The 22,416-nt window shown below is 35.9% G+C and overlaps 3 protein-coding genes across 5 annotated transcripts; 1 reads left to right on the top strand and 2 right to left on the bottom strand.

Moving 5' to 3' along the window:
- The first annotated feature begins 1,076 nt into the window (after window positions 1-1,076).
- Window positions 1,077-5,135, top strand: LOC103494183 (uncharacterized). Of its 2 annotated transcripts, XM_008455261.3 has the most exons (7): window positions 1,077-1,670; window positions 1,752-1,834; window positions 2,110-2,172; window positions 2,272-2,373; window positions 2,514-2,579; window positions 4,091-4,169; window positions 4,320-5,135. In XM_008455261.3, exons 1-7 carry the CDS (start codon window positions 1,190-1,192, stop codon window positions 4,808-4,810), a joined length of 1,365 nt encoding a protein of 454 aa, XP_008453483.2. In that variant the 5' UTR covers window positions 1,077-1,189; the 3' UTR covers window positions 4,811-5,135. The 2 variants fall into 2 exon arrangements, with proteins under 2 accessions (XP_008453483.2, XP_016901414.2); XM_017045925.2 differs by having other exon boundaries at window positions 2,110-2,373.
- A 269-nt stretch (window positions 5,136-5,404) lies between these two features.
- Window positions 5,405-15,975, bottom strand: LOC103494184 (translocon at the outer membrane of chloroplasts 64). Its single transcript, XM_008455262.3, has 13 exons — window positions 15,575-15,975; window positions 14,520-14,672; window positions 14,033-14,157; window positions 10,774-10,899; window positions 9,995-10,177; window positions 9,729-9,873; window positions 9,346-9,514; window positions 8,447-8,581; window positions 7,866-8,066; window positions 6,894-7,021; window positions 6,745-6,796; window positions 6,154-6,223; window positions 5,405-5,817 (listed from the first exon to the last, which is right to left on the bottom strand). Exons 1-13 carry the CDS (start codon window positions 15,775-15,777, stop codon window positions 5,732-5,734), a joined length of 1,776 nt encoding a protein of 591 aa, XP_008453484.2. The 5' UTR covers window positions 15,778-15,975; the 3' UTR covers window positions 5,405-5,731.
- A 1,186-nt stretch (window positions 15,976-17,161) lies between these two features.
- Window positions 17,162-21,610, bottom strand: LOC103494185 (uncharacterized). Of its 2 annotated transcripts, XR_007818777.1 has the most exons (7): window positions 20,984-21,462; window positions 20,113-20,247; window positions 19,888-19,975; window positions 19,196-19,290; window positions 18,665-18,832; window positions 17,617-17,843; window positions 17,162-17,421 (listed from the first exon to the last, which is right to left on the bottom strand). XR_007818777.1 is itself a non-coding variant. In XM_008455263.3 (6 exons), exons 1-6 carry the CDS (start codon window positions 21,321-21,323, stop codon window positions 17,683-17,685), a joined length of 987 nt encoding a protein of 328 aa, XP_008453485.2. In that variant the 5' UTR covers window positions 21,324-21,610; the 3' UTR covers window positions 17,162-17,682. The 2 variants fall into 2 exon arrangements, 1 of the variants encoding a protein (XP_008453485.2); XM_008455263.3 differs by having other exon boundaries at window positions 17,162-17,843; window positions 20,984-21,610.
- Between the last annotated feature and the right edge of the window lie 806 nt (window positions 21,611-22,416).

The following is a 22,416-nucleotide window of genomic DNA, read 5'->3' as shown; positions in this document are numbered from 1 at the left end:
ATGATCGTGTACTTTAAGAAGTGACCGTTTTTGTTATTTCATTTTTAAGAGTTCAAAGTTGTCACTTTTTGAAAGTTTATTTGGAATTATAATGAAGTTAAACTTAACGTTTTGAAAGTACAAAAACAAAAGTGGATTGGAATCGAAAGTATTATGAACATTTTAAAATTATATAGACATGAATAAAAACCAAGAGTATAGTAATCAAAGTAGTATAAATGGAGTAATTGAAAATATAGCAATCAAACTCGAGATATCACATTTACTAGTAATCGGCTTTACAAGAATTTCTAGAACAATGATAATACAATGCAAAATAGTTTACAAATATATAAAATTTATATCAAACCTTTAAAGTTTATAACTTATATATCATATCGCTAATGGAAGTCTTTTAATGAAATCTATCATTAATAGAAATCTTGAAATCTACCATAGATAGAACTTGCTATGTTTTCAAGCTTTAAAAATGTTGTCATCCACTTAATTGTTAATCCTAAAAATATTGTAGTTAAGACCACATTTATCGATCAGAATGAAAAGTGGTGTAATCATAATGAGGTTTCATCGATGGATAACAGTAACAAGCCTTTTTTTGATCAAGTTTACCTAAATATTTTGCAAATATAATCTATTTTCTTACCTTTGTCATTACCATTACTATCTAGAATCAATCAATAGTGGTAATAGTACCAATAGTTGTGGCATTTTTATAATTTTTTCATCGATTTTCATGATTCTCCCATCGTAACAATAACGATATTTTCAACCACAATCAAATTAAACATCCTCCGTAACTGATCAAACTGTAAGTCCTAATTAGACTTAGAAGTGGATCTCATAACTCGTTACGATAGCTACAAGTTGACCCATTTTTCATACTATTTATTACATTTCTAGTAAACAATGGGCCTTAAAAAGAATTGAGATAGTCGTAAATGTAGTAAATAATATTCAAAATTTCTACTTGGGCCTAATTGGGCCTTACAGGACATTAACGGGCCGGATCCGGCCCAGCCCATTGCTAACAGAACGTAGAAACTTGCCGGGAAAGCCGAAAAAGGAGAGAGCCGGTAACGAATCGAAATGGACGCGATTGTGTTCTTCATCTTCCAACTTCAAATTCCCGCGCTTTCATTTCTTCAATCGCCGCCTTCCACAGTTTTCCTCCAAATTCGGAGCTCCAAAGATGGAACCATGGGAAGCCCTTGATCTTGATTACTCCGACGTACACTCCCTCCTCCGCCCTTTGAAGCGTCACCGTAGTCCCCAGCCCCTCTCCCCTTCCTCCACCGCCACTTCCACTCTCTCTCTGCCGCTTCTTGAAACCTGCTCTCTCCCCCCTTCCAAGTCCCAACCCCGAGTTGATAACCTCCAATCGGAGTTGAGTTTGTCACCTCAGGCTTCACTTTGTCGATCCCAACGGATTTCAACTGGATTAGAGGCCTCTTGTCCTTCCGGTGCGTCTACGCGTATCATTCCTGGTCCTGCTGGAGCGGTTCAGGTAGCAATGCAGCGTAGAACTCGTGGTGATCACTCTTGTGTCGGAGATGAAGAGCCCGTTCCTACTCAGGAGTATATAAGGAGAGTTATGGAGAATGGGGATGAAGAGGACGATGATTTCAATCGCAGTCCGTGGGTTTGCGCTTTGGATTTTGTCCGCAGCATAGGTTATTTTCTTTTTCTTTTCCTGTTTGTTTGGTGATTTGAGAAGTGTCGTTGGGGCTTTAATTCAAGGGTTTCTTTTGTAGGTGCGATGGAGGGTAATGGAGCTGTGTCTGAAACTCCTTTGAACTCTATCAAGAATGGCTTCATCGATGAGAAAGTTGGTTTGGTAAGTTTTATTCCGATCATTTTCGTTTTTTTTTTTTTTTTGGCGCGAAAAGATTTTGGAAGTTTGATAAATCAAATTCCTGACCTACGCCTACGTTGCAATTTTATATGCTGTTCAAATGGTTATTGCTTAAAACTCATTTCGTGGACGTTTCTTCTTTATATAAGGGCATTGATTGTTGCTAATATATCTTCACTTTGGATTCTTGTAATTGCAAATTTTCAATTAGGGTTTTGAGATTTCTGTTAATGTCATTCCCCTGGCTGCTTTATTAGGTCGTAGCCATTATCAAATCCTGTACCTCAAATGGTCTGGGTGGAATGATGGTAGCTTTAAAGGTTAGATTTCCGAGTATCCATGTCCTATACGGCGGAAGTAGCATTCTAAGATTTCAATACTCTGTGGTTACGAAAATAAGCACGCACTTCTGGTGCCAGGATCCAACAGGTACAATAGACGCTAGCATCCACCATAGAGTTATTTCTGAAGGAATCTTTGGGAAGGACTTGTCTGTTGGTGCAGTTTTAATATTGCAGAAGGTTTGATTTATTTTTTTGTATTTGATGATTGGGTTGAATTTATTATCTTATTTGTTTGGAACTTGTACTTTCGTGAACTAGAGTTCCAGCTGCTTTCCTCGATGAATAAGTGCTCATCTCGTCTTTCATTTATCATCCAGGTTGCCGTGTTTTCTCCTACGCGTTCTGTACATGTGCTCAATGTAACAAGAAGTAACGTTGTCAAGGTATGGTCTGCTTTAAGAATTGCAGTTACTAAGGCTTCATACTAGGGAACATCTTATTCTATATGAATATTTTGTTCTATTTTCTTTATGTATTAAAAGCAACACACTACTTTCGTGGAGAAAAAAGAAAGCATACAAGGACATACTAAGAACCCGCCCACAAAGAATGGAGGTCGCTCTAAAAAAAACAACTATGAAAAATAACGCCTAAAGAATACTATAAAAGGTCTTTGAAATTGAAACTCACATAGACACGTGGAAATGAATGGAAGAAAATCTAACTAGGTCTCTTTCCACACCTACCCTAATATTCTGGTCAACCCACAAAACCCAATAAATAACACACACCCTGCAAACCATAACGAGCGACCTTCCCATGAGGTAAATGGAGAAGGAACTCTTTGATTACAACACTTTGCATTTTTCTAGTGATCTTAATCCTCTAAATCACTACAAGTACCTACACTCCTAAGGAAGAAGGATCAACCAAACAACAAAAGAAAGAATTACACGAGAACCCCTCCAAAGGATTGGTGCTCCAAATCCTCATGTCCCTTCTCTCGTACCTAAAGGGGTGACCCTTACTAAAAGAGTGGCCATATTCGTCCCTACCTTATTGGAAAGGGAGCGATATTATCAGAAAGAAAAAAAATTAGAGCTTTCAGACCACATAAGAAAATCAACAAAAAAATGATTTTTGAGGGAAGACAAAGACAAGGAAACAATGAACAGAGGTCCCTTTCCCACCAAATGGTCTTACCAAAAATTCGTATCCTTCTCTCCCCGACACACAACGGATCAAGTGAACAAAAGAAGAGAATTCTTTCGAAATATTCTTCCACTAGGTCTAGTGAGTGCCTTTAACCCTCTTTTGACGGTGGGTAGGAGCATCTGTAACAGTGCGAGTTTCTTGTTTCTGGCCATCTATTCACGTGTAGCACCTTTTCTACTTGAAAATTAAGGTTCTGAAAGAAAAAGTTATCATTACTGGCTTACTGGACAAAGGAGATTTGTGTTTTCACGGCATCTATTGTGAGAGTTAGACAACTTGTCCACTCTTTCACTTGGTGACAAACGTCATGTGTGATTGGACAGCCCATATGCATGCGCATAATGATTGATATTTAAGAAAAAATCTGACTACTAGTTTGTTTGACATTGGCAATTATAACTTATAAGCTTATTTGGACAGAGTTAGATAGCTGATAGCTATTGTTGTCTGTGGACTTGTACTTCCCTCTTGTATTCCTGTTGTCTGCTAGAGAATGCACTAGATTCCTGTAGGGTCAAAACTTTCTAGGATAATCTTTCACGAAACTAATTTTAGCCTATGTAACGTAGATATAGATAGTTACAGAACAGTAAGGTCAACTCTTAATGATTCTTAGAAAATTAGGACGTTTTATTTTTTTCCCCCTTTTTCCTTTATGATTTACATTCTTTATTTACTTTAACTTCAGGGCATACACTTGTATCTAACTTCTGCTTATGCAATATGCTTGATACCGTAGGTTATCTCCAAGGACAGTGGACCTCTTATAAAGCATAATAGCCCTACACCGATCAGATGGTCTGATTTTATAACTGGAGGTTCGCAATGTTTTCTCGTCCAAATTTCTTGTCTAAAATCACCCAAATTGATTACGTCTAATAAGGTTTTTGTTTTTTCATTAATAATGTATCACAAGAATGACTAGAATGAGATGCATATTTTTCAATTGATCTCCTTGCACTGTCCAGACACCCATGGAGAAGTACACATGCAGCAGATGAATTCTGATGTATCACGTGAATCAACTCAAAATATCATGAACAATCTAAGGCAAAGTTCTAAATTTAGACGGAATAGACTAGGTGACTTACGAACAGGAAAAGGAGGTGCTGCATCGTCTAGCAATTGGAATTGTAATGAAACCGTTGGAAGCCGACAGTCCGTAGTCGAGAAAGAAGGGGGAGTTATAGATGTGGGTATTTCTAAACGAACCCCAAGTGTTGGTTGTAACATGGTCTATGTTGATCAGGATCAAGGGAGAGGATCGGATGAGCCTATCAACCATCCTATGGGTACAGATTCAGCCAAAGAAAATGGTGCTGCATCCAGCACTGCTCAACTCCCAAATAATCAAGAAGCTGAAACAATCAATGAGATGAAAAAGACAGTGACACGAACACAACCATTACTTCCACAATGGACAGATGAGCAATTAGATGAGCTCTTTGAATTTGACTGAGGTAAAGTAATCTTGAAGCTTATTTTCAGCACGTTTCATAAGTGGAAGTTCTTGCAAAAGATAGATCCTCTTCATCACTGCCCAGAATCCTTCGAGGACGTGGAAACAGATTTTTCTTCATAAATCTACAATCTGTTTCTTTGAAGTAGCAACTGACTAATATTTTACTGCAGTTTCAACCTGGGAATTTTGAGGGAGATTAACTGTAGTTTGAAAGAGATTTGAAAGTGACAAATGCAATGAACTTGAATTAGGCGCGTTTAAGAGCATCGAAATCACTCCAACCTATTTTTGATATGGAAATTAAACTTTTGTATTGATTTTACATTTGACTGAACGGCAAAACATGAAATGAAAGTTGAATCACGGCACGAAAATCTGAGACTTACCTAGAAAAACACTAGCTAGTTCTAGAATTATTTCATTAAAAAGAGATTATTTCATAGCTTAAAGATGAAAAAATGCTTCTACAAGCTTGCAAGGCTACACATTCTCACCAAACTTATATCTCCTAACCGAGGTTACCCCAAATGTCCACTACATACGATCTCTGTACTGCCAATGATGCTAGTTGAGCTGGAATACAAAGAGAAATCTCCAAAAATATTGAACTTGTACTCTCACCAATCACCATAATAGTATTGTACTGTAAAGCATTTCTCAGCTCAGCTAGAACTACAATCCGCATTGAGAAATGTTGGTAGAGACAAAATTGGGTTACACAGCTTTCGCAAAATAATAACCAATGTTTCTATGCTCCTAATCAAATCAAAATACAAAAATAAGGGATAACATTATTTGCTCCAAATGCGCTCTCAAGTATTCCCAGCAGCAAGGAAGTCTGATCCCACCCTAACCAAGTATGGAACGATGTCTCGCCAAATGAGCGATTTTTCGGTCCCAAGATTGCTCAATGCTGAATCAACTTGTGAATAGCTTTCTTAATCTCTCTGCAGATATTGATGCTCTTTTGTTTGTTGGTTCAAGAACAAGGGCATGACTAAAATCTGCAGGAAATATTATAATTAAAACAATAATCAGGGAATACATCTTAAAATTTTCGAGGGCAAATGCTGGAAACCGGAGTGGTGTGAAATGTGAATCCAATCAACTAGTGACAGTTTGATTTGGCATCAGAAATGAACCAATCAAAAGAAGTGCAGATTCTCTTCAGATAAGAATTATGTCGGGGCCTTTTGTAAACTAATTATGAAATTTTAATGTGAGCTTCATCAAAATATGAATGTGTGTGTGTACACTATAAGAACAGCTGTTGAGAATTTTGGCAAAATTCATTCAGGAAGTTCTATAAAACAATACATCCAAACGAGACACCAGCTTACCTTCAATTGCTTCCTTGAAAAAACCAAGCATCTCTCTCGCTGTACCCCTTCGTAAATACGATTTAACATTCTGGAAGAAGATGGAGAAGGTTGGGAAATGTTAAAGCAAAATATGCAGGCATTTAAAGTCGAATGCTAATCTCACTGAAATGGAGACAAATGGAGTACGGAGAAAATGTATATGGAATCCATTATTAGTACAAAAACAGGGAACAATTGTGGGCAGGGTAAAATACTTGCCAGGCTACCAAATTTCTAGTTTTTTATTTAGTTTTCTATTTTTTGTTTTTGAAAATTAAGCCCATAAGCACCTCTAATGTTATCTAGTTTTTACAAATATTTTCAAAAACCAAGCCAAAGCTTGAAAACTGAACTCTTGTGCTTAAGAAAAATGCAAATCAATGTAAGAAATAGAAAGAAAACATGCTAAATTTTCAAAAACCAAAAACAATAAAGGAAATGATTATCAAGCGTGGCCATTATTTTCTATAAAAGTAAAGCAGGATGTACAAAGGAGCAAATTACAAACCAAAAGGATTTTTCTAAGGTTTCTGATTATCATAAGGAATAAAAATTCCCTACACAAATTACCTTCTTATCCAGGTCAATAGCCTTACTGCAATCTGCCTCTGCTTGGTGAAACCTGAACGGACATAAAGGAAAGAAAGAAATGATCACAGCCCTATAGTAAATGGTTGAGTGATTAAAACGGAAACTGTATTTTAAAAAAATGAATATACCGTGAAAGCTCTAAATATGCTGCAGCCCTATTACTGTAATAAGTAGCATTTCTGCTGTTGAGTTTGATGGCTTCGGTATAAAAACCAACAGCCCTCTCCCACTGTTTTTCTTTGTATGCTTGATTACCCTGGTATTCCAAGGTTGCACATAGTGAGCCCAATTAAAATTTGAGCAAAGAGTTAATGCCTTACCAAAAGTATTTGCAGGCATCACAATCAACAAATAGCCCAATTAAGAGAATAAGTATTGAACAGGATTTTGTATTACAAACCCTAAAGTGAAATCTAGAGACTAGAGACTTCTGCACAATCTCTAACAATATATTGTGAAGCTATAGCAATATGATAAATAATATATTAAAAAAAAAACTATTCATGCCATTACTTTTACTGAGAAAGAGAGATGGGGTTTTGGCGAGCAAGCAGCAAATACAGAGCTAATGATATGATGAGAATATCAAAATTATTAGTACTGGCACTAGTAACCTATCACAGTCAGTTTACCATGACAGCAAGGAGATCATCATTTTCTTAAAAAAAACAATAGTAATAATTAAGTATTTGATGGCTATAATAATACTACTAATAAAACAGGATCGATGCCAAGTTGCAGAGTGACTAGCATTTGGTTTGGTTTTATTTGATTAAAATTACTACACACTGATTCCAATATGATTGACAGAAGGAGGCATATATTCACATAAAATTTAGAATCTCATCATTAAATATCCAACACTTCTGGTACAAGGGGAGAGGGAACGGCCACAAGAACGATTATAGAGGTCATACAACTGCAGAAAGCACGCTCATCAGAATGAACGGGTTGCATGAGTAAACGAAGCTAAATAGCATGAAGGTTCCTATTAGAAAAAGATAAGAGCAGGAAGATATTTTTGCAAAGAAAAAAAGTCAAAAGAGCAGCAGAAACCCTAAGGCTCAAAAGAAAGATGATCTACAAACAGTTAAAAATACCTTTTCTTTTGCAATCTCAGCCGACTGTTCTTGGCTAACAGCATTCTTTGAGAATTTGGATTTGGAAGCAGCCTCAGCCTCCTCTTGCAAAGACTTGTACATGGTCTGCACAATATCTAGCAAGAATCGATCTCCCCCATGCCTGGCTAACAAGGACACAGATACAGGACAACTATCGTGAAATCCCAGTGGTAAGGTGACCTGAAATTAGGCAAACATAGATCGGTTGGAACTTTGTCATGAAAAAGAAAAGCCTCCAAAAAAATGCAAGCAATCGCTTCTTACACAAAAAAAATATATAATAAGGAAAATTATTTTAAATGACAGAATTTCTGAAAATATTTACAAATATAGCAAAATATCACAGACTATCTGTTACAGGCCACAATAGACCAAGATAGACTACTGTCTGTGTCTCTCTCGTCCATCGTAGATAGACCATGATATTCTGCTATATTATGTTAATATTTTGGTCCATTTTGTTATATTTAAAAATAGCCCTAATAATAACAACAACAATAATAATAATAATCAAATCAAAAGAAGAAGAAGATGCAGGAAGAGAGTAGGGGAAGGCTTGCCTGACAGCAACCCGATATGCTAGCAATGCTTAAAGAACTAAATACACGAGTCTGGTACTCTTCTGAAAAAATCTCCTTTCCACCTAGCTTTGGAGGAGGATCTACAGTGGTGGGGATGACTAGAACTCCATCATCCTAAGCAACGTGAAAATTTTATGTGAAAATCAAGCTAATCAACTTGAATTGTAGTCCCAAAGAATATTGGGGTTGGGACAATACCCACAAAAGAAACAACTAGGAAATATATTACCATCAATTTTCATTGAAAACATCAAATGAGAAATATGACCGTAATACAGCTTAAAAATCAAAATTAGGATGTCTGAAGAATTGAAGTACATGTACAAGACACAAAAATATTATATCTTTAACAAGAGTTATTACTAATGCTCTCTTAATCACATTTAGAAATTAAAATCTGCATACAAGTTGGTGTAAACAAAGCTGTAAATAAAGCTATAGTAAACTGTATTGTTTAGTTACTATAGTTAAAGATTGATGGTTAGTTGCGGTAGTTGAAGATTGTTTAGTTAGTTAGTAACTAACTTCTTTGTATTGAACCTTCCTTATAAATAAAGCTTTTCCCTTCATTGAGGGGTAGAATACTATTCATACAAAAACCCCTTTGGTAGTCTACACCACAAGTTCTAAACCAATGGCATTTTAAATGGCAGGTGAAGTTTTTTGTTTGTCTCAAAACTCAGGAAACAATTATAATTTTTCTATCAATTTCTAAATAGCAAGCTATCACATAATAGATTTATTCAAATCCAATGTAACGATTAACAAAACAGTGAATAAACAGACAAATGGCTTCCAAGCTGGCAAACCTTCTCATTTTTCAATACAATTTAAGCTAAAAGTAACCATGTAAACTAAAGCACTTTCATAAATATTACCTTCAAAAGAGAATTAATAGCCATACGGGTTTCATTTCTAACAGACTTGAAGTTTTCAATCATTGCATCTGGTATCTCCAACTTCTCATTTAATTGCTCCTTTAGAGCAGGATCCAAATCTGGTTTCACCGAGTCAATCCATTCCCCATGATTGCCTTTGAATTCAATCCTGTAAACATATGTTTGGGATAAGCTAGATTCACAAATCTTCCACTAATGGTATCAGATAAAGGAAAATAAAGGGAAAACCCTCTTTCAATTATTTACTCATCAGCAAATAGTGGTTCGTGAGAATGAGAAACTAAAAGAAAAGCTTTAGTAGTGTATGTCCCCTGCAACTTAAAAGGGTAAGTTCAACCAACATCAATAAAAATAGCAGTCACCTTTCAACTGTCTGGATCAGATTGGCCAGCACTCTAATTGAAGCAGAATCCAGATTCCCATTTGTCTTTTTCCCAACTAACTCTTTCAATTTTGGAACTTTAGAACTCAAATAGCTTCCAAGATTTTCGTGCTTCAATGCTTGTCCTAATGAATAATATTGTGTTAAGGGTGATCCAAGAGATGAAAATTAAATGAAAATTAAATTCTTTTGGAAACTAAAGAGAGATTCGCAAATAACTAATTACAAAGCGCATAAAGAACATACTGCCAAAAAGTTTCTCAGTACATTTGGTCACTGCCTGAGTAATCCTGTCAACAGGTATCTTCAGTAGTTGAAAGCAATCATCAGCTATAATAACTTGTCTAGGATTGCGTTGAACCGCATATGGAAGTTGCAAAAGCACGTGACCAACGCGACGCAAGACATTAGGATCCTTGGCAAACATTCCTGCCATAGTACAATGGAAAAGTAAGGGAATGGAAGAAAAACAAACAACAAAGAACATGAGGTACAGGAAACTTAACTAGAATTCCCTAGACTGCTTTCTGCAAAATGATGATCATCTCTAATAGAAATAAATTGAATCTGACCCTAAATTTAAGGTTTCAACCCCCCACCCGCATTTTGTTGAACTTAAAAAAAAAAAAATGAAAGAAGGGTTTATGCTCATCCAAAAGAACCAAGCTATTTGGTCTCTAAAAATGCAGGCGTTGTGCTAGTGGAAGAATTCAGTCTATGTAAAAGAGGCAAAGCAAATGGCACAATTCTCACTTGCATTGAAGGAGATGCTGCTAGAGTTGAAGCCAGGGAAGGGCATTGCATTTCAATATGAGGTTCTTTCACCATTGAAGTTGTAATAAAATGGACTCAAGGCCATTTTCCCATAAAATGGACTCAATGATAGACAGACAAAGCTACCGTTTCGGCAGACCGAGAAAATCACAAATCATTCTTTTCCAAAAAGGTTCATAGAATGGTTCGTGAATCTCAGCGAGTTCGCCAATTATAGCTAAAGAACAAGCATACAATAATGATGTGCGTACCAACAGTGTCAAGACTTAACGAAACAGGTACAGTTCCAACTTGGGAAACAGATCCATGTGAAGGTCGAAACCCTAAAATGCCACAAAAGCTAGCAGGTATTCTCACGTCACCAACAGTATCAATACCTGCAAGTTATGAGTCAAAAAACATGTGATCAAATGATATAATTAGAAGAATAACTTCTGAAATTTGAAAGCACACTAGCCATAAAACATATATTTTTCAAATTAACGCATGCCATAACTCTGCAGCTTGTGTCATCAAGCCTTTTTTTTTCAAAATACGAAACAGAAACCTTAGCTAAACAAAACAACCAAAAGGCCAGGGAGACAAGAAGCCACCTTTACAAAAAGAAAACGGAGGGAGTAATTAAAAGATCTCCAACTTAGACTACCGAAGTAACCCATGATATAACCCTAGAAACAACTTGACCCTGAGGTGGAATAGCCAATGTTGGGGTTTTCACTTGAGCTCTGAAAAGGGTATTTAAACTGCTATACCACATCCAAGTATTTGAAACTAGCAAAACATGCTTTCTCCTTTCCTCTTCACCCTGGTTGCCAATTCATTTGGCCGCTTGATAATGAATGCAAGAAGAATTGAAGCTTTCAAATTCGATGAATCAAAATACATCTAACTTCTTTTTTATAAGAAATATCTTTTATTGATCTATAAAAGTACAAAGGAGGGCAATAGGCCAAAACCAAAGGAGTTACAATAGATATCTCCAATTGGTTAAAAGAGAAATGAGATCAAAAGCATTAAAAAAGGTACATTTACACCAAGTCAAGGCAAGGTAAGTAAGTTCCCGTATGGTGTCGTAGGATCTTTCTTTTCCTTTGAAAATACGATTGTTTCTTTCTTTCCAGACAGTCCATAGGAAAGCATGGATGAGATGAGACCATATGATTTTTTTTGTGTTTTTTGAAAGGGTGCCCTGTGAGCGTGTATGTAAGGATGCTTTGAATGTCATATGGGAAGGGGGTTGACCAGCCAAAGGAGATGGTGAAACCCTTCCAAAATTGTTTGGCAAAATGGCAATGATAGAAGAGATGGCTTGGGGTCTAATAATCTGAGAAGCAAAGGTGGCAGCATTGGGGCAAAAGGGTTATGTGTGGGTGACGCCTCTGGACTTTAACATTTGTGTTGACAGCATTGTGTCCAATTTCCCACAAGAAGAATTTAATTTTTCTCTAGGGTAGAAGTCAGTCCAAATTACATTGAAAAGGAAAGGGACTGATTCCTCTCCTTCTGTGTCCAAATCCAATGTCACTGATTTGGAGGAGAAAATCCCATTTTGTCGAGGTTCCAAGTCCATTTGTCTCTTGAAATAGTAGGATTGACAGTAGATAGGAAATTCATCAAAGCAAACCAATCTTCAAACTCTTCATCTTTCAAGTTTCTCCAGAAATGTTCCATCCATGATTATCTTCCCAAAAGTTGATCACAGTAGCCAATTTGTTGTGGTCAAATTGTATAGGGGGGGAAAGAGGACATAGATGGGGGCATTACCCAATGATCATTCCAAAAGGAGGTGTTATTTCCATTTCCCACTTTGATAGTGACTCTATCCTTTATGAAGTCAAGGTGTTGAAGGATGGATCTCCATGGTCCTTTAATTGTATCAGTGAAAGATGTATTGGGCTAATGGAAGGAAGAATTCCCACCGTATTTGGCGTTGTGAGATCCACCTTTGCACAAGAAAGACCTGTATAATTTTTCAAGTCTAGAAATCACCTTAGATGGTATTCTATGAAGTGATAGGTAATATGCAGCTAGGCTACTAGACAAGGTAGCGTAGAGGAGGCTACGCTGTCCACCCTTGGAGATGTTGGAATAGTTCCATAAGTGTTATCTCTTTTCAATCTTCACAATAATGGGATTCCAAAAGAAGTTGTACGTGGTTTGTCAAACAAAGGAAAACCTGGGATGTAGCAATCGATCTAATATCTGTCTCAGCCAAATTGATACCCATCAGTTAAGATTTTTGGTGACTGATGTTTAATCATGTAGCATCCTCGAAGATTTTAACAAGTCCAAGCAGATTTTGAATGTGTTGGAGTCACTTTCTTTAAATAGGATGGTGTCATCTGCAAAGAGGAGATGATGGATTGGTAGAGAGCTTCTTCCAACATAGAATGCTCTGATACAACCGTGATCATGTGCTTCAATCATCAGTCTAATGAGACAGTCCATAACAGTGACAGAGGAATGGTGAGAATCTCCTTTCCTAAGCCCCCGGTATCTTTTATTTTACCCCTTGGTCTGCTATTGATAATGATACCTTCTAACTCAAGTCAGTAAGCCAATGATACCTTCTCATCCAACTCTAGAGCTGAAGAAAGCCCTCCATAGTTGGATAAAACTTCTTAACAAGTAACAATTTTCAACAAATTTCTGGTCTAACAATAAAATCAATTTAATCCTCACTAACTGGGATTCTGTGTTGAAGCTCAAGAGGCGGAATAGGTAGGCCAGTTGTTTGACTTCTTCAACGTTAAGTCTTTGCCACTAAATTATTTGACACTTGCTATAGGAGAAATTCTGAAGGCTGAAACATTTCGCAATCCTGTTATCGATAAAGTGTGCTCTAGGCTTGCAAAATGGAAGAGCATCACTAGATGTGAAAGATTAACTTCAAGGCAATTGATTCTTCAACGGTTTTTTTCCATACTATTTCATTTTCAAAATTCTGATTAACCAAGCAACAGATTGGAGAAAATTTTGGGACTTCATTGGGACGGAACAAATAAACCACTTGGGAGCCTACAACAATATTTGGTGGGCAAACCACTGCAGAGAATTTCAAAGGTTTTCTTCTAGAGGAAGTTTTGCAGTGGGGAAGTGTGTGTGAAGGTGTGTCCAAAGTGCCAATATCCTAAATGTGTGAGACACGAACACAACACGACACTAATACGGCGACACACCATATTTTAAAAATCTAGGACGCGACACAACAAGGACACGTTTATTAAAATATTCGTTTTTTAAATATATGTCATTTTTATTGTAAAAGAAAATTCGTAATAAATGCATCGATGAATTTATATGCTTAAAAGACTTTGCTCGATGAATTCCACACTCAAAAGTTATTATTGTCGTCATATACGTGTCTTTTAACGAGTGTTCTATGCATGTCTAATTCATTCGTTGCCCTAACAAGCGTCCGATAGGTGCCCACCAAGGGTCAGAGTATCCAAGTGTATGGCACGTGGGACATAGACACGCCAATGGATACGCAGGATTTAAGAAACTTACCCAAAGAGAAATCAACAAGATTAGCAGCTACGGCAACAGCAGCTCCACTGGATGACCCACCAGGAACTCTAGAATGTGATGCAGGATTTGTGGGCGTGCCATAATGCTTGTTTTCTCCACTGATGCTGAGGTTAAGAAAAATTAAACGCAACTAAATACAAACTTTTAGATTGAAAATCAAGCAACTCTCTATTATCATAATGACTAATTAAATGAGCAGGTAATAGAGTAGTATTTCCCAAAATTACTGTAAGCTATGAATAACATGGTTTTGACTCTAAACTGACCAGCTCCTATTAATAAACACCAAAGGACACCTGATCAAATTAAAGAATATGCTCACTCACTGCCTGAAAGGAGTTAAGAGAAACCATGTAGTTTCTTTTTTGTTTTTTTTTTTAATCGACATACCTAATGAACTTCCAGTTCCATTTCAAACCTAGCAAAGAAAACTGAAATGCACCAAAGGATTGAAGAAATATTTTACCCCATTGACAATTCATTGATAACAGTTTTTCCAATGCAAGTAGCTCCTCCTTCGACCAGAGCAGAAACTATTGGAGATGTACGAGAAGCTGCATCATGTGTTTTTGTCCAGTCTGGATGACCAAACCCAGTCACATGTCCTTCAATTTCAAATCTGATTATTACCATATATAAATCCTCCACTTTAGGAACCAACTAGAAAACGCTCATGTAGAGAAAAAAATGTAGAATCATGAATCCATCATAAAACATTAAAGACAATTAATTATTATATTCTCTCTTCCCAAATGTGAAACAAAATTTTTAGTGAAATTTATAAAAACAAAAACTAACTGGTAAACAAAAAACAAAAGCGTGAAAAACAAAACAGAGCCTAAAAAACTAAACAAACAGTACAAAAATAAGTTCCAACCGTTAAGAAATAAAACAATAATAATAATTACAAACAAAAAAGGTTTGGACATAGAAACTCAAATAGATTAATTGAAATAAGTCAAATCTCGACACTCCTCCCATGGCCTCCAAACATAAACATGTTCACCAATTTTTCTCTAACCAGATATTCCTTAATCGCTAAAGTTTAAAAGGTGGCTTGACAATCATCCATTCCTTATTCCCCAAACGAAAAGGGCAGATTATTTTCAGACTTCAAAAAACTTTTATTGGATTCTCGCGGCAATTCAGATAACAAGTTAATCATACGGATCCCAACAGTTATCCTCAACGAAACAAAAATATCATAATTTCAAAAAACGTTAGTTTTTTCATAGATTCCCCAAACATTCTTCATTCCAAAACCAAAATCCAAATAGAGGAAGTCCACACTCCACAAACTGAAATGCAAAGCACTTAACTTATATCAAAAGTAACCAAAAACACCAAACTTTCCCAGTAAATAAAACAAAAAGCCTTTTCCTTCAACTAGTTTAAAACCCCCCAACTCGCTCACAAACATGTTTAAGAAGTAAAACCCCGGCAAAACAACAACATCACTACCAAGGGCGAAAAACACAATAAAAACAATCATAAAACGGAAAGAAATACTGTGAAACCTACACGTCGGAAACAGCGAAGGTGAGACCGGTAAGAGGATGAGGAGCTTTAGGAGGGGCAGGTTGAGGGGGAGGAAGTAGCTGAAATTTCTTGATGAACGCTCCAAAGTCCTCTCTAATCGCTTTCTTGAGTTTTTTGGTCATAAGAAGGATTCCAGCCAAACCCAATCCCAAGAGTACCCATAGATTAGCAGAATTGGAAGCCATGAGAGGGTATTGGAAACCCTAGAAGCTTAGTTGCGATTCAGCAAAAGGGTTTTAGGCGGAGACAAAAGAGAAGAAGATAACGATTAGAGTAACCGGCTTGAGAGATATTGACAAAGAAACGAGGGATATGGTGGATTGAGGCTTTTGGGTTCCTCAATCAGTTTCTCTTTCTTTTTCTTCTGTCAATTTTGGGTTTTGTGGGGTTGAATTGAACCATAGATTTTATATTTTATTTATTTTTTCAATATAAATTTTAGCAATTATGAAAAGTCTCAATTTCATTGATGGGTAGACAGGTAGTTAGGGTTTAGTAATATTCTACGTGACAGAAAGAGAGATAGTATTGAACTACATTATGTGAGGACTTATTTGGAATGAAATTAATTGAGTTATAAATCTAGGGTCGTTGGACTCGCCAACTTCTTGATGCAATCTTGTTAACAATTTGACTTCACTAGAAAACAATATCGAAGTTTTATCGAGTAACTTCATATTCCTATATTTTTTACGAGTAATTTCATATTTCCCATTATGGAGGAACTTCATTTTACAACTCAACGTATTAATACAGGTCGTATGTCTTTTTAATTTATCTATGTTGAGCATTATAGCAATTTGAGCCTACATTATTATTCAATTTATTTTCCTACCCAAGCACTGCGTACTAACCATGAGTTGGAGGCCCCAAAACTAGGGTGAACATTTGCTGAGCACGGTCAGTTTTCTCACCAAACCGCCATCGAACGAATTAAGATCGGTTTAGTAAATGTTCAATACTAGTTGTTAATTGATCGATTTAAGTTTTTTAAATTATAAAAAATGTCTTGACCAAACTCCTCGTAAGGTAGTCATAACGAACAATAATATGAGAAATAATAATTAAATATAGTAATATTTTAATAAAATTACAAATATAGCAAAACTTATCGATGATATATTTTTATTGCTGATGGACTATTATGATTTATTCGGAATATACTAATATTTATAACATAGTCTATTAACGATAAACTCCTATTATCGATAGACTTAAACATATTTTACTATATTTGTTGTTAAATACTTAATAATTTGAATTTAATTGTTATATTTGCAACAATTTATCGAACCAATGGATCAATTTTTGATCTATCATATTCAACCCTACCCAAAATCAATGATACTTTATTATAATATTAAATTGAACTCCTAAACTTCATAGCTATATCGAGTAAAACCATAAACTAATTCACACATTGCGTTATAAATGTGTTTCGATCTTTAGAGCTGTGTATATTCATTAAATGTCAAATTATTGAAATTAACAATTACAAATGGATACATAATCGAAAAATCTTAATTGATTCACTTGGAAATCACCATACTTCTCTAAAAATGTCTATAATTTAAAATCTAATCAGAACAATTCTCATTTATGTAAATCATTCAAAGTTTCAAACAGATTATTGAACAAAGAACATGAGACTGTATCACATCCTTACAAAACATTTTCAACAAATCATTATCCCAAACAAAAGTGGGGAAGAAACAACAAGGGCTGGTATGATTAGTGAGTTTCAATTGCCTTCCTCTAGTGGGAAAATCCACTTTCCATAGTATATTGAGTTCTGTACTTCCATTTCTGGCTCCTCTCCGAATGATTACCTGCACTCTTTTGCTACACTCTGTTCAACAAGTATTTCTCATCTTAAACAGTAAAACAAAAACAAACGAAAAAACGTATTCTTTTTATTACTTTTGATATCGATGACACCATTTCTCATGGTAATAATAATAACGATGGTAGTTTCTAAAAAATCAATTGGAATATCAAAATTTGAACATATAGATCTTGTGTACCCTCACAGAGAGATAGTTTAGTGAGCAAAAAGTGATTTTTCCCAAGGCCCAGAAAATGAGATTAGATTAGGATCTGATCCTGGAGGAGTCTCCAACAGCGCTCTCCATTCTGGTGTACCATTCGCCGATCCGTGTGTGCTCCACCATGTCTTTACCAGACCTCAAGTAACGGATGGGTCTTAACACCCCGAACACCGCAAGATCAGCTAGATTAGGTTTTGAGCCTCCTAAAAATGCCAAACAAGAACCATTGAACTTCATGTTATGGAAGAAAATAAATGACGGAACTGTTCATACTTTATACAAAGGTTGTGAATAAGACATATCTTGAAAGTGTTGCTATTAAAAGGCCAACAAAATTTTAAAGCCTTGAATGTTAGTCTCAAACTTTCTTTTTTCTTTTTCTTCTTTCTAAAGAGGCGAGTTTCAGAACTTGTTTCCCATTTTTGATAGAAAACTGACCAGGCAAACAAAAGGAGGTCATTATTTTCTTACTTTCTTTCCCTTTTCTTAAAATGCTTTTTAAGTTTTAACAACAAGACGAAAATGTTGCAGCCTAGAGCAATCAACAGCGCTATGAGGAAACACGGTTAGTTTTTTTTTTTTTTTTTTTTGGGGGGGGGGAGGTTGGAAAGGTGGAGTTTTAAAACTGCATTAGCACCAGAGTAAAAAGTTCTCCTTTTTCAAGTTAGGTCTAACAATTCATATCGTGAAAATAGGGGGAAATCATGAATTTTTTTTTTTTTAAAATAACAATAATAAACGTCTGCAAGACTAGAACCTACTGAGTGTGAAAAGACACTTCTGTGGAGTTGTTGCCATGAAAAGAAATCATAGAACATTTGAAGACAAATTATCACCTATTATTTTTTTCTGTAGCAATGTATATCTAAATAATCCTCTTAAGGTATACTCGACAATTTGGAAAAGTCCTTTTTTTTTTCTGGAAGGAGGTTCTCCCTTCCTCCCCTAGTTGTATCATTTATCTTTTTTGTCGAATACACCTTCTGGCTCCTGGTTTGTTAGAAAATAAAATCAAACTAAATACCTAGAAAGTCTCGTCCAGCCAAAGCATCTACCCACGTTTCTGCTGCTTCATACAAGGCTGCACGCTCATCAGTAATGTTATATTTCTTCTTTAGTTTCTTTGACACAAAGTACATAGCGGCGGCTCCAGCATACTTTACAGAAATCTTTTCAGCAAAGCCAAAATTACCTAATAATAAGATTCACAGGAGAAGTGGATCTATGAAGTAACATCTTAGCAAACTCAAAAGTCACTAAATTTCCTTTCAGTCTCGGACTCTTGATCCAAAACCGAATAAAATCAATAGCCTAAGTAGATATTAATTAGGGCCTAAATCAAAATAATGTAACAATGAGAATCAGAATCAAATCCCAATTGAAATCTCAAACCAAGAAGTTAATCTCCTAACATAATCAGAAACTAGTTACAGTGTAAGTTGAAGTCTAAACAGAAGATGATTTGAATAAAATGCCAATTAAAAATCCTTGATCCACATTAAGATATGTTTGTTAAGATGAACATGACAGTAAAAAATCCATGATTGGGTCATACCATTACTAGTAATGTAGTCAAATGATTCAAGGGCTTCAGAAGTATTTCGATATATGTTTGGTGATAAGATATGTACCAAGTGATTATCTACCCATCTGCACCAATAACCATGAAATACATAAAGTTAAACAAATGAAAAGCATCACCAAAGGTTTTATAAAATTAACGCCCACAATACAATTGCCACTAGAAATAAACTAAACATGGTAGAAAAAACCCATAATTACATAGCTTAGGGCATCAGTTATCATCCCAAAGGTAATAGTTCAATCCCGCAATTGTTGAACTCAGAGAAATATATTATCAAAAATGGACTTGCATGGTACTAAAAAGTATGCAGTATGGATCAAGGAACAAAAACATGCATCTGGTTTAAGCTTCCAGCTTGAACTGTGCCTAACAGTACAACAAGGTGCAGATCTGTTCTTTTATCACAAATTTTCAGAATCTTAGCACTTCAGATGATATAAAACAATTTCACACCTGGTGCATCTATAATCAATATATGATCATAATGACATAAGTGGCCTGACCTGATAAAGAATTATCAATCCCCCATTTCCCTTCCCCTCCCCCTTAAATAACTAGTTCACGCGTAAAATTCAATTGCGTGAAAAAGTTTGATTAGTCTCTATTCAAAGTATTTGACGAACAGAAATTTGGATAAAGTGATTCACTGAGTAAAAAATTACCTGCGCCACTTTGTCTCTTCGTCATCTTCAGAGACGGAAGAAACATTCTTATCTGACAAAACCCTGTGGCTCAACTGGTCGATAATGGCTGGAGTAATCCCATTGCCAGAAGTTAGTATATGCATAACATGAAATTAAATATGCTAGTAGAATAATTAACTAAGACAAAACCGAGATTTTCTATTTCAACTATTCAAAAGAACACTCAGAATAATGATATAGTACCTGACGAGTCAACCAACTGTTCACCATCAACCACCAGTATAGGCACCTTCTTATAATCCGACCATTTAATTTCTTTCTTACTAAGTGGATTGACCTCGACAACTTTGTATGGAATATCGTAGTAGTCAAGAAACGCTGAGATAGGAAGTGAAACATTGTCAATAAGTCCACAAGAGCGTGAAACCACGTGAGGGATTTAGAAAGTACAATTTTAGCCATAGTGAATTGCAGTTTTTGGTAAAAAAGGGTACTGGAAACCACGTACAGTTTGCTTTACTTTTACAGTCTCATCAAGATTATGAAAATAAGTAGATTAAAAGTTCACAAGACTTCATTGGATTCCGACCCATAGAACACTTCAATACAAATGTTGCCTGAAGAAGTTCAGCATGCTGCAGATACATACACTTACCACAGTTTTCATAGACAATTCTAATTCACCTCTCCTTAGCCAATCCCACGTGTAATCCTAAAACTTATTGATATTGTAGCCAAAAGGAAAAAGAAAGGAATGATGCGTCAATCTGAAGCAGAGAAAGAAGCAATCGGGTAGCAGGAATGCTCTTATATCATATTGAGTGTGCAGGAAATGTTTTGAAGACATAACACAGTTACTAAATCTAGTTCCGAAAGCACATGCTTATATGTTAGAACACTACAAATTGGTTATTGTTCATTACAATTTCTGCTTTCCCTAAGACCCTTAATTGAATCCACAAACTTTGCCTCCCACCTCAGCAGAAGAAAGCACACAAAATGAACCAAGATGCATGATACAAATAAAAGGCGAATTCCTTCCCCAAGATCCCTTACAACAAACTCAATAAGAAAAGATTTAGATCAACAAGACCAACAAAATTAAGAACTTCACCTTTAACTTTATTACAAAACGGACATGCTTCGTATTGATAGAGCACAACCTCCTTAGGAATCAACTCTTGGCGCAAGCGCTCCTCGGCATAAACCTCCTGGGACATGGAAACAGCAGCGGCTATAGAAGCAACAGCTCCAACGACGCCAAGGGATACAGCTCGGGTAGAGCCACCGGAAAGGGAGTCGAGGAGAGAGGAGAAACAGCGGCGGTGGGTGTGGGAGGTGGAACTGAAGAGGGCGGCTTGGAGAAGACGGTGACTGGAGATGGCGGAAGAGCCATGAGAGGTGGAGATTGAGCGGGAGAGGAAGGATGAAGCTATTGAGGAAGATCTCCTCATAATGTGGAATTGAGATCTTCGAAGAAGGAAGAAGGAAGAAGGAAGAAGGAAGAAGGAAGAAGGAAGAAGGAAGAAGGAAGATTTGAGAATGGTTTTGCGGTTTAGGGGTTTACGTGGGGTTCTTGTCGCCAGTGCCAATGGGATTAGTTATTAGTAAACTTTTTAAGAATCAATATTTCTAGTAACATCTTTTCCAACTTTACTACGGCTTATTCTTCAAAAGAAATTTCAATCGGATTTCTCCATCAAAAAAATATTATCTTTGTTTTCTACTAAGAAAGATATCAAGTGGATCTCCAAATATCATTTATCTTACATTTTACCAAATTATTCTTGTTTCTTTTATGAACTATTTACTTAATTGTTTGATGTAAGCTTAAGTTATGTTTCAAATTTTGTAGATTTTTGAAGTTTAAAAAGAAAAATACTAGTTGCATTTGTGGGTTGTTTTAGACAAGTTTGGTTTTTAATTAATTTTGAGTTTTTTTCATTTATTAAGCTTTATTATGTTTTGTTTTTTTATAATATTCTTTTTCTTTAATAAATACTGTTTTTTTAAATTGATTAGAATATTTCAAACTAAAGTAATATACATCCTATATATGAGTTATTATAACCTATTATCCACATATTATAAACTATAATAACCAACTCACTGTTTAAGAGTATGTAGATTGATAGGCCCACGATCCATAAAAGCTTTATGAGTAACATAGTGAGCCAACACATTTTGACTGCGAAGGACATGAGAAATGTAACTCTACCGTGCTTTTAGCCTCTATCTTTGCTTCAATAATAAAGAAGGAAACTTCATGAACGTTGAGAGCTTTGTCATTCAATAACTTGGCATCCTCAAGGCAATCAAATTCAACCAATAACGCTTGTTTTCTTCAAACGCCCACGCCTTAAACTTAACATTTACAACCTCTTACATATCAACTCTTGTTCTCATAATGTGGGTTTCAAATGTTGACGTCAACCAAACAACGAAGAACACGTAGTTAAAAAGAACCATCATCTTCGCTTACGTATCAGTTTAACGTTAACTTGACGAAACTAATCCACATATTTGAGTTGAAACTTTTTCATCTCT

This window comes from Cucumis melo, chromosome 2 (genome assembly GCF_025177605.1).
Source record: "Cucumis melo cultivar AY chromosome 2, USDA_Cmelo_AY_1.0, whole genome shotgun sequence".
NCBI classification, from domain to species: Eukaryota; Viridiplantae; Streptophyta; class Magnoliopsida; order Cucurbitales; family Cucurbitaceae; genus Cucumis; species Cucumis melo.
This window is presented reverse-complemented; position numbering and strand designations above follow the sequence as displayed.

What these genes read in the sequence shown, in the direction of transcription:
- LOC103494183 (XM_017045925.2), top strand. Translation starts at nt 1,190, where the DNA reads ATGGAACCATGGGAAGCCCTTGATCTTGATTACTCCGACGTACACTCC. An exon ending in CAGTTTTAATATTGCAGAAG is followed by an intron (nt 2,374 to 2,513) that starts GTTTGATTTATT and finishes TTTATCATCCAG; the next exon opens with GTTGCCGTGTTTTCTCCTAC. An exon ending in GTCTGATTTTATAACTGGAG is followed by an intron (nt 4,170 to 4,319) that starts GTTCGCAATGTT and finishes TGCACTGTCCAG; the next exon opens with ACACCCATGGAGAAGTACAC.
- LOC103494184 (XM_008455262.3), bottom strand. Translation starts at nt 15,777, where the DNA reads ATGGCTTCCAATTCTGCTAATCTATGGGTACTCTTGGGATTGGGTTTG. An exon ending in GCATATTTAGAGCTTTCACG is followed by an intron (nt 6,797 to 6,893) that starts GTATATTCATTT and finishes ATGTCCGTTCAG; the next exon opens with GTTTCACCAAGCAGAGGCAG. An exon ending in CTATTGACCTGGATAAGAAG is followed by an intron (nt 6,224 to 6,744) that starts GTAATTTGTGTA and finishes ATCTTCTTCCAG; the next exon opens with AATGTTAAATCGTATTTACG.
- LOC103494185 (XM_008455263.3), bottom strand. Translation starts at nt 21,323, where the DNA reads ATGAGGAGATCTTCCTCAATAGCTTCATCCTTCCTCTCCCGCTCAATC. An exon ending in ACAGTTGGTTGACTCGTCAG is followed by an intron (nt 19,976 to 20,112) that starts GTACTATATCAT and finishes GGATTACTCCAG; the next exon opens with CCATTATCGACCAGTTGAGC. An exon ending in GGCTGGACGAGACTTTCTAG is followed by an intron (nt 17,844 to 18,664) that starts GTATTTAGTTTG and finishes TGGCATTTTTAG; the next exon opens with GAGGCTCAAAACCTAATCTA.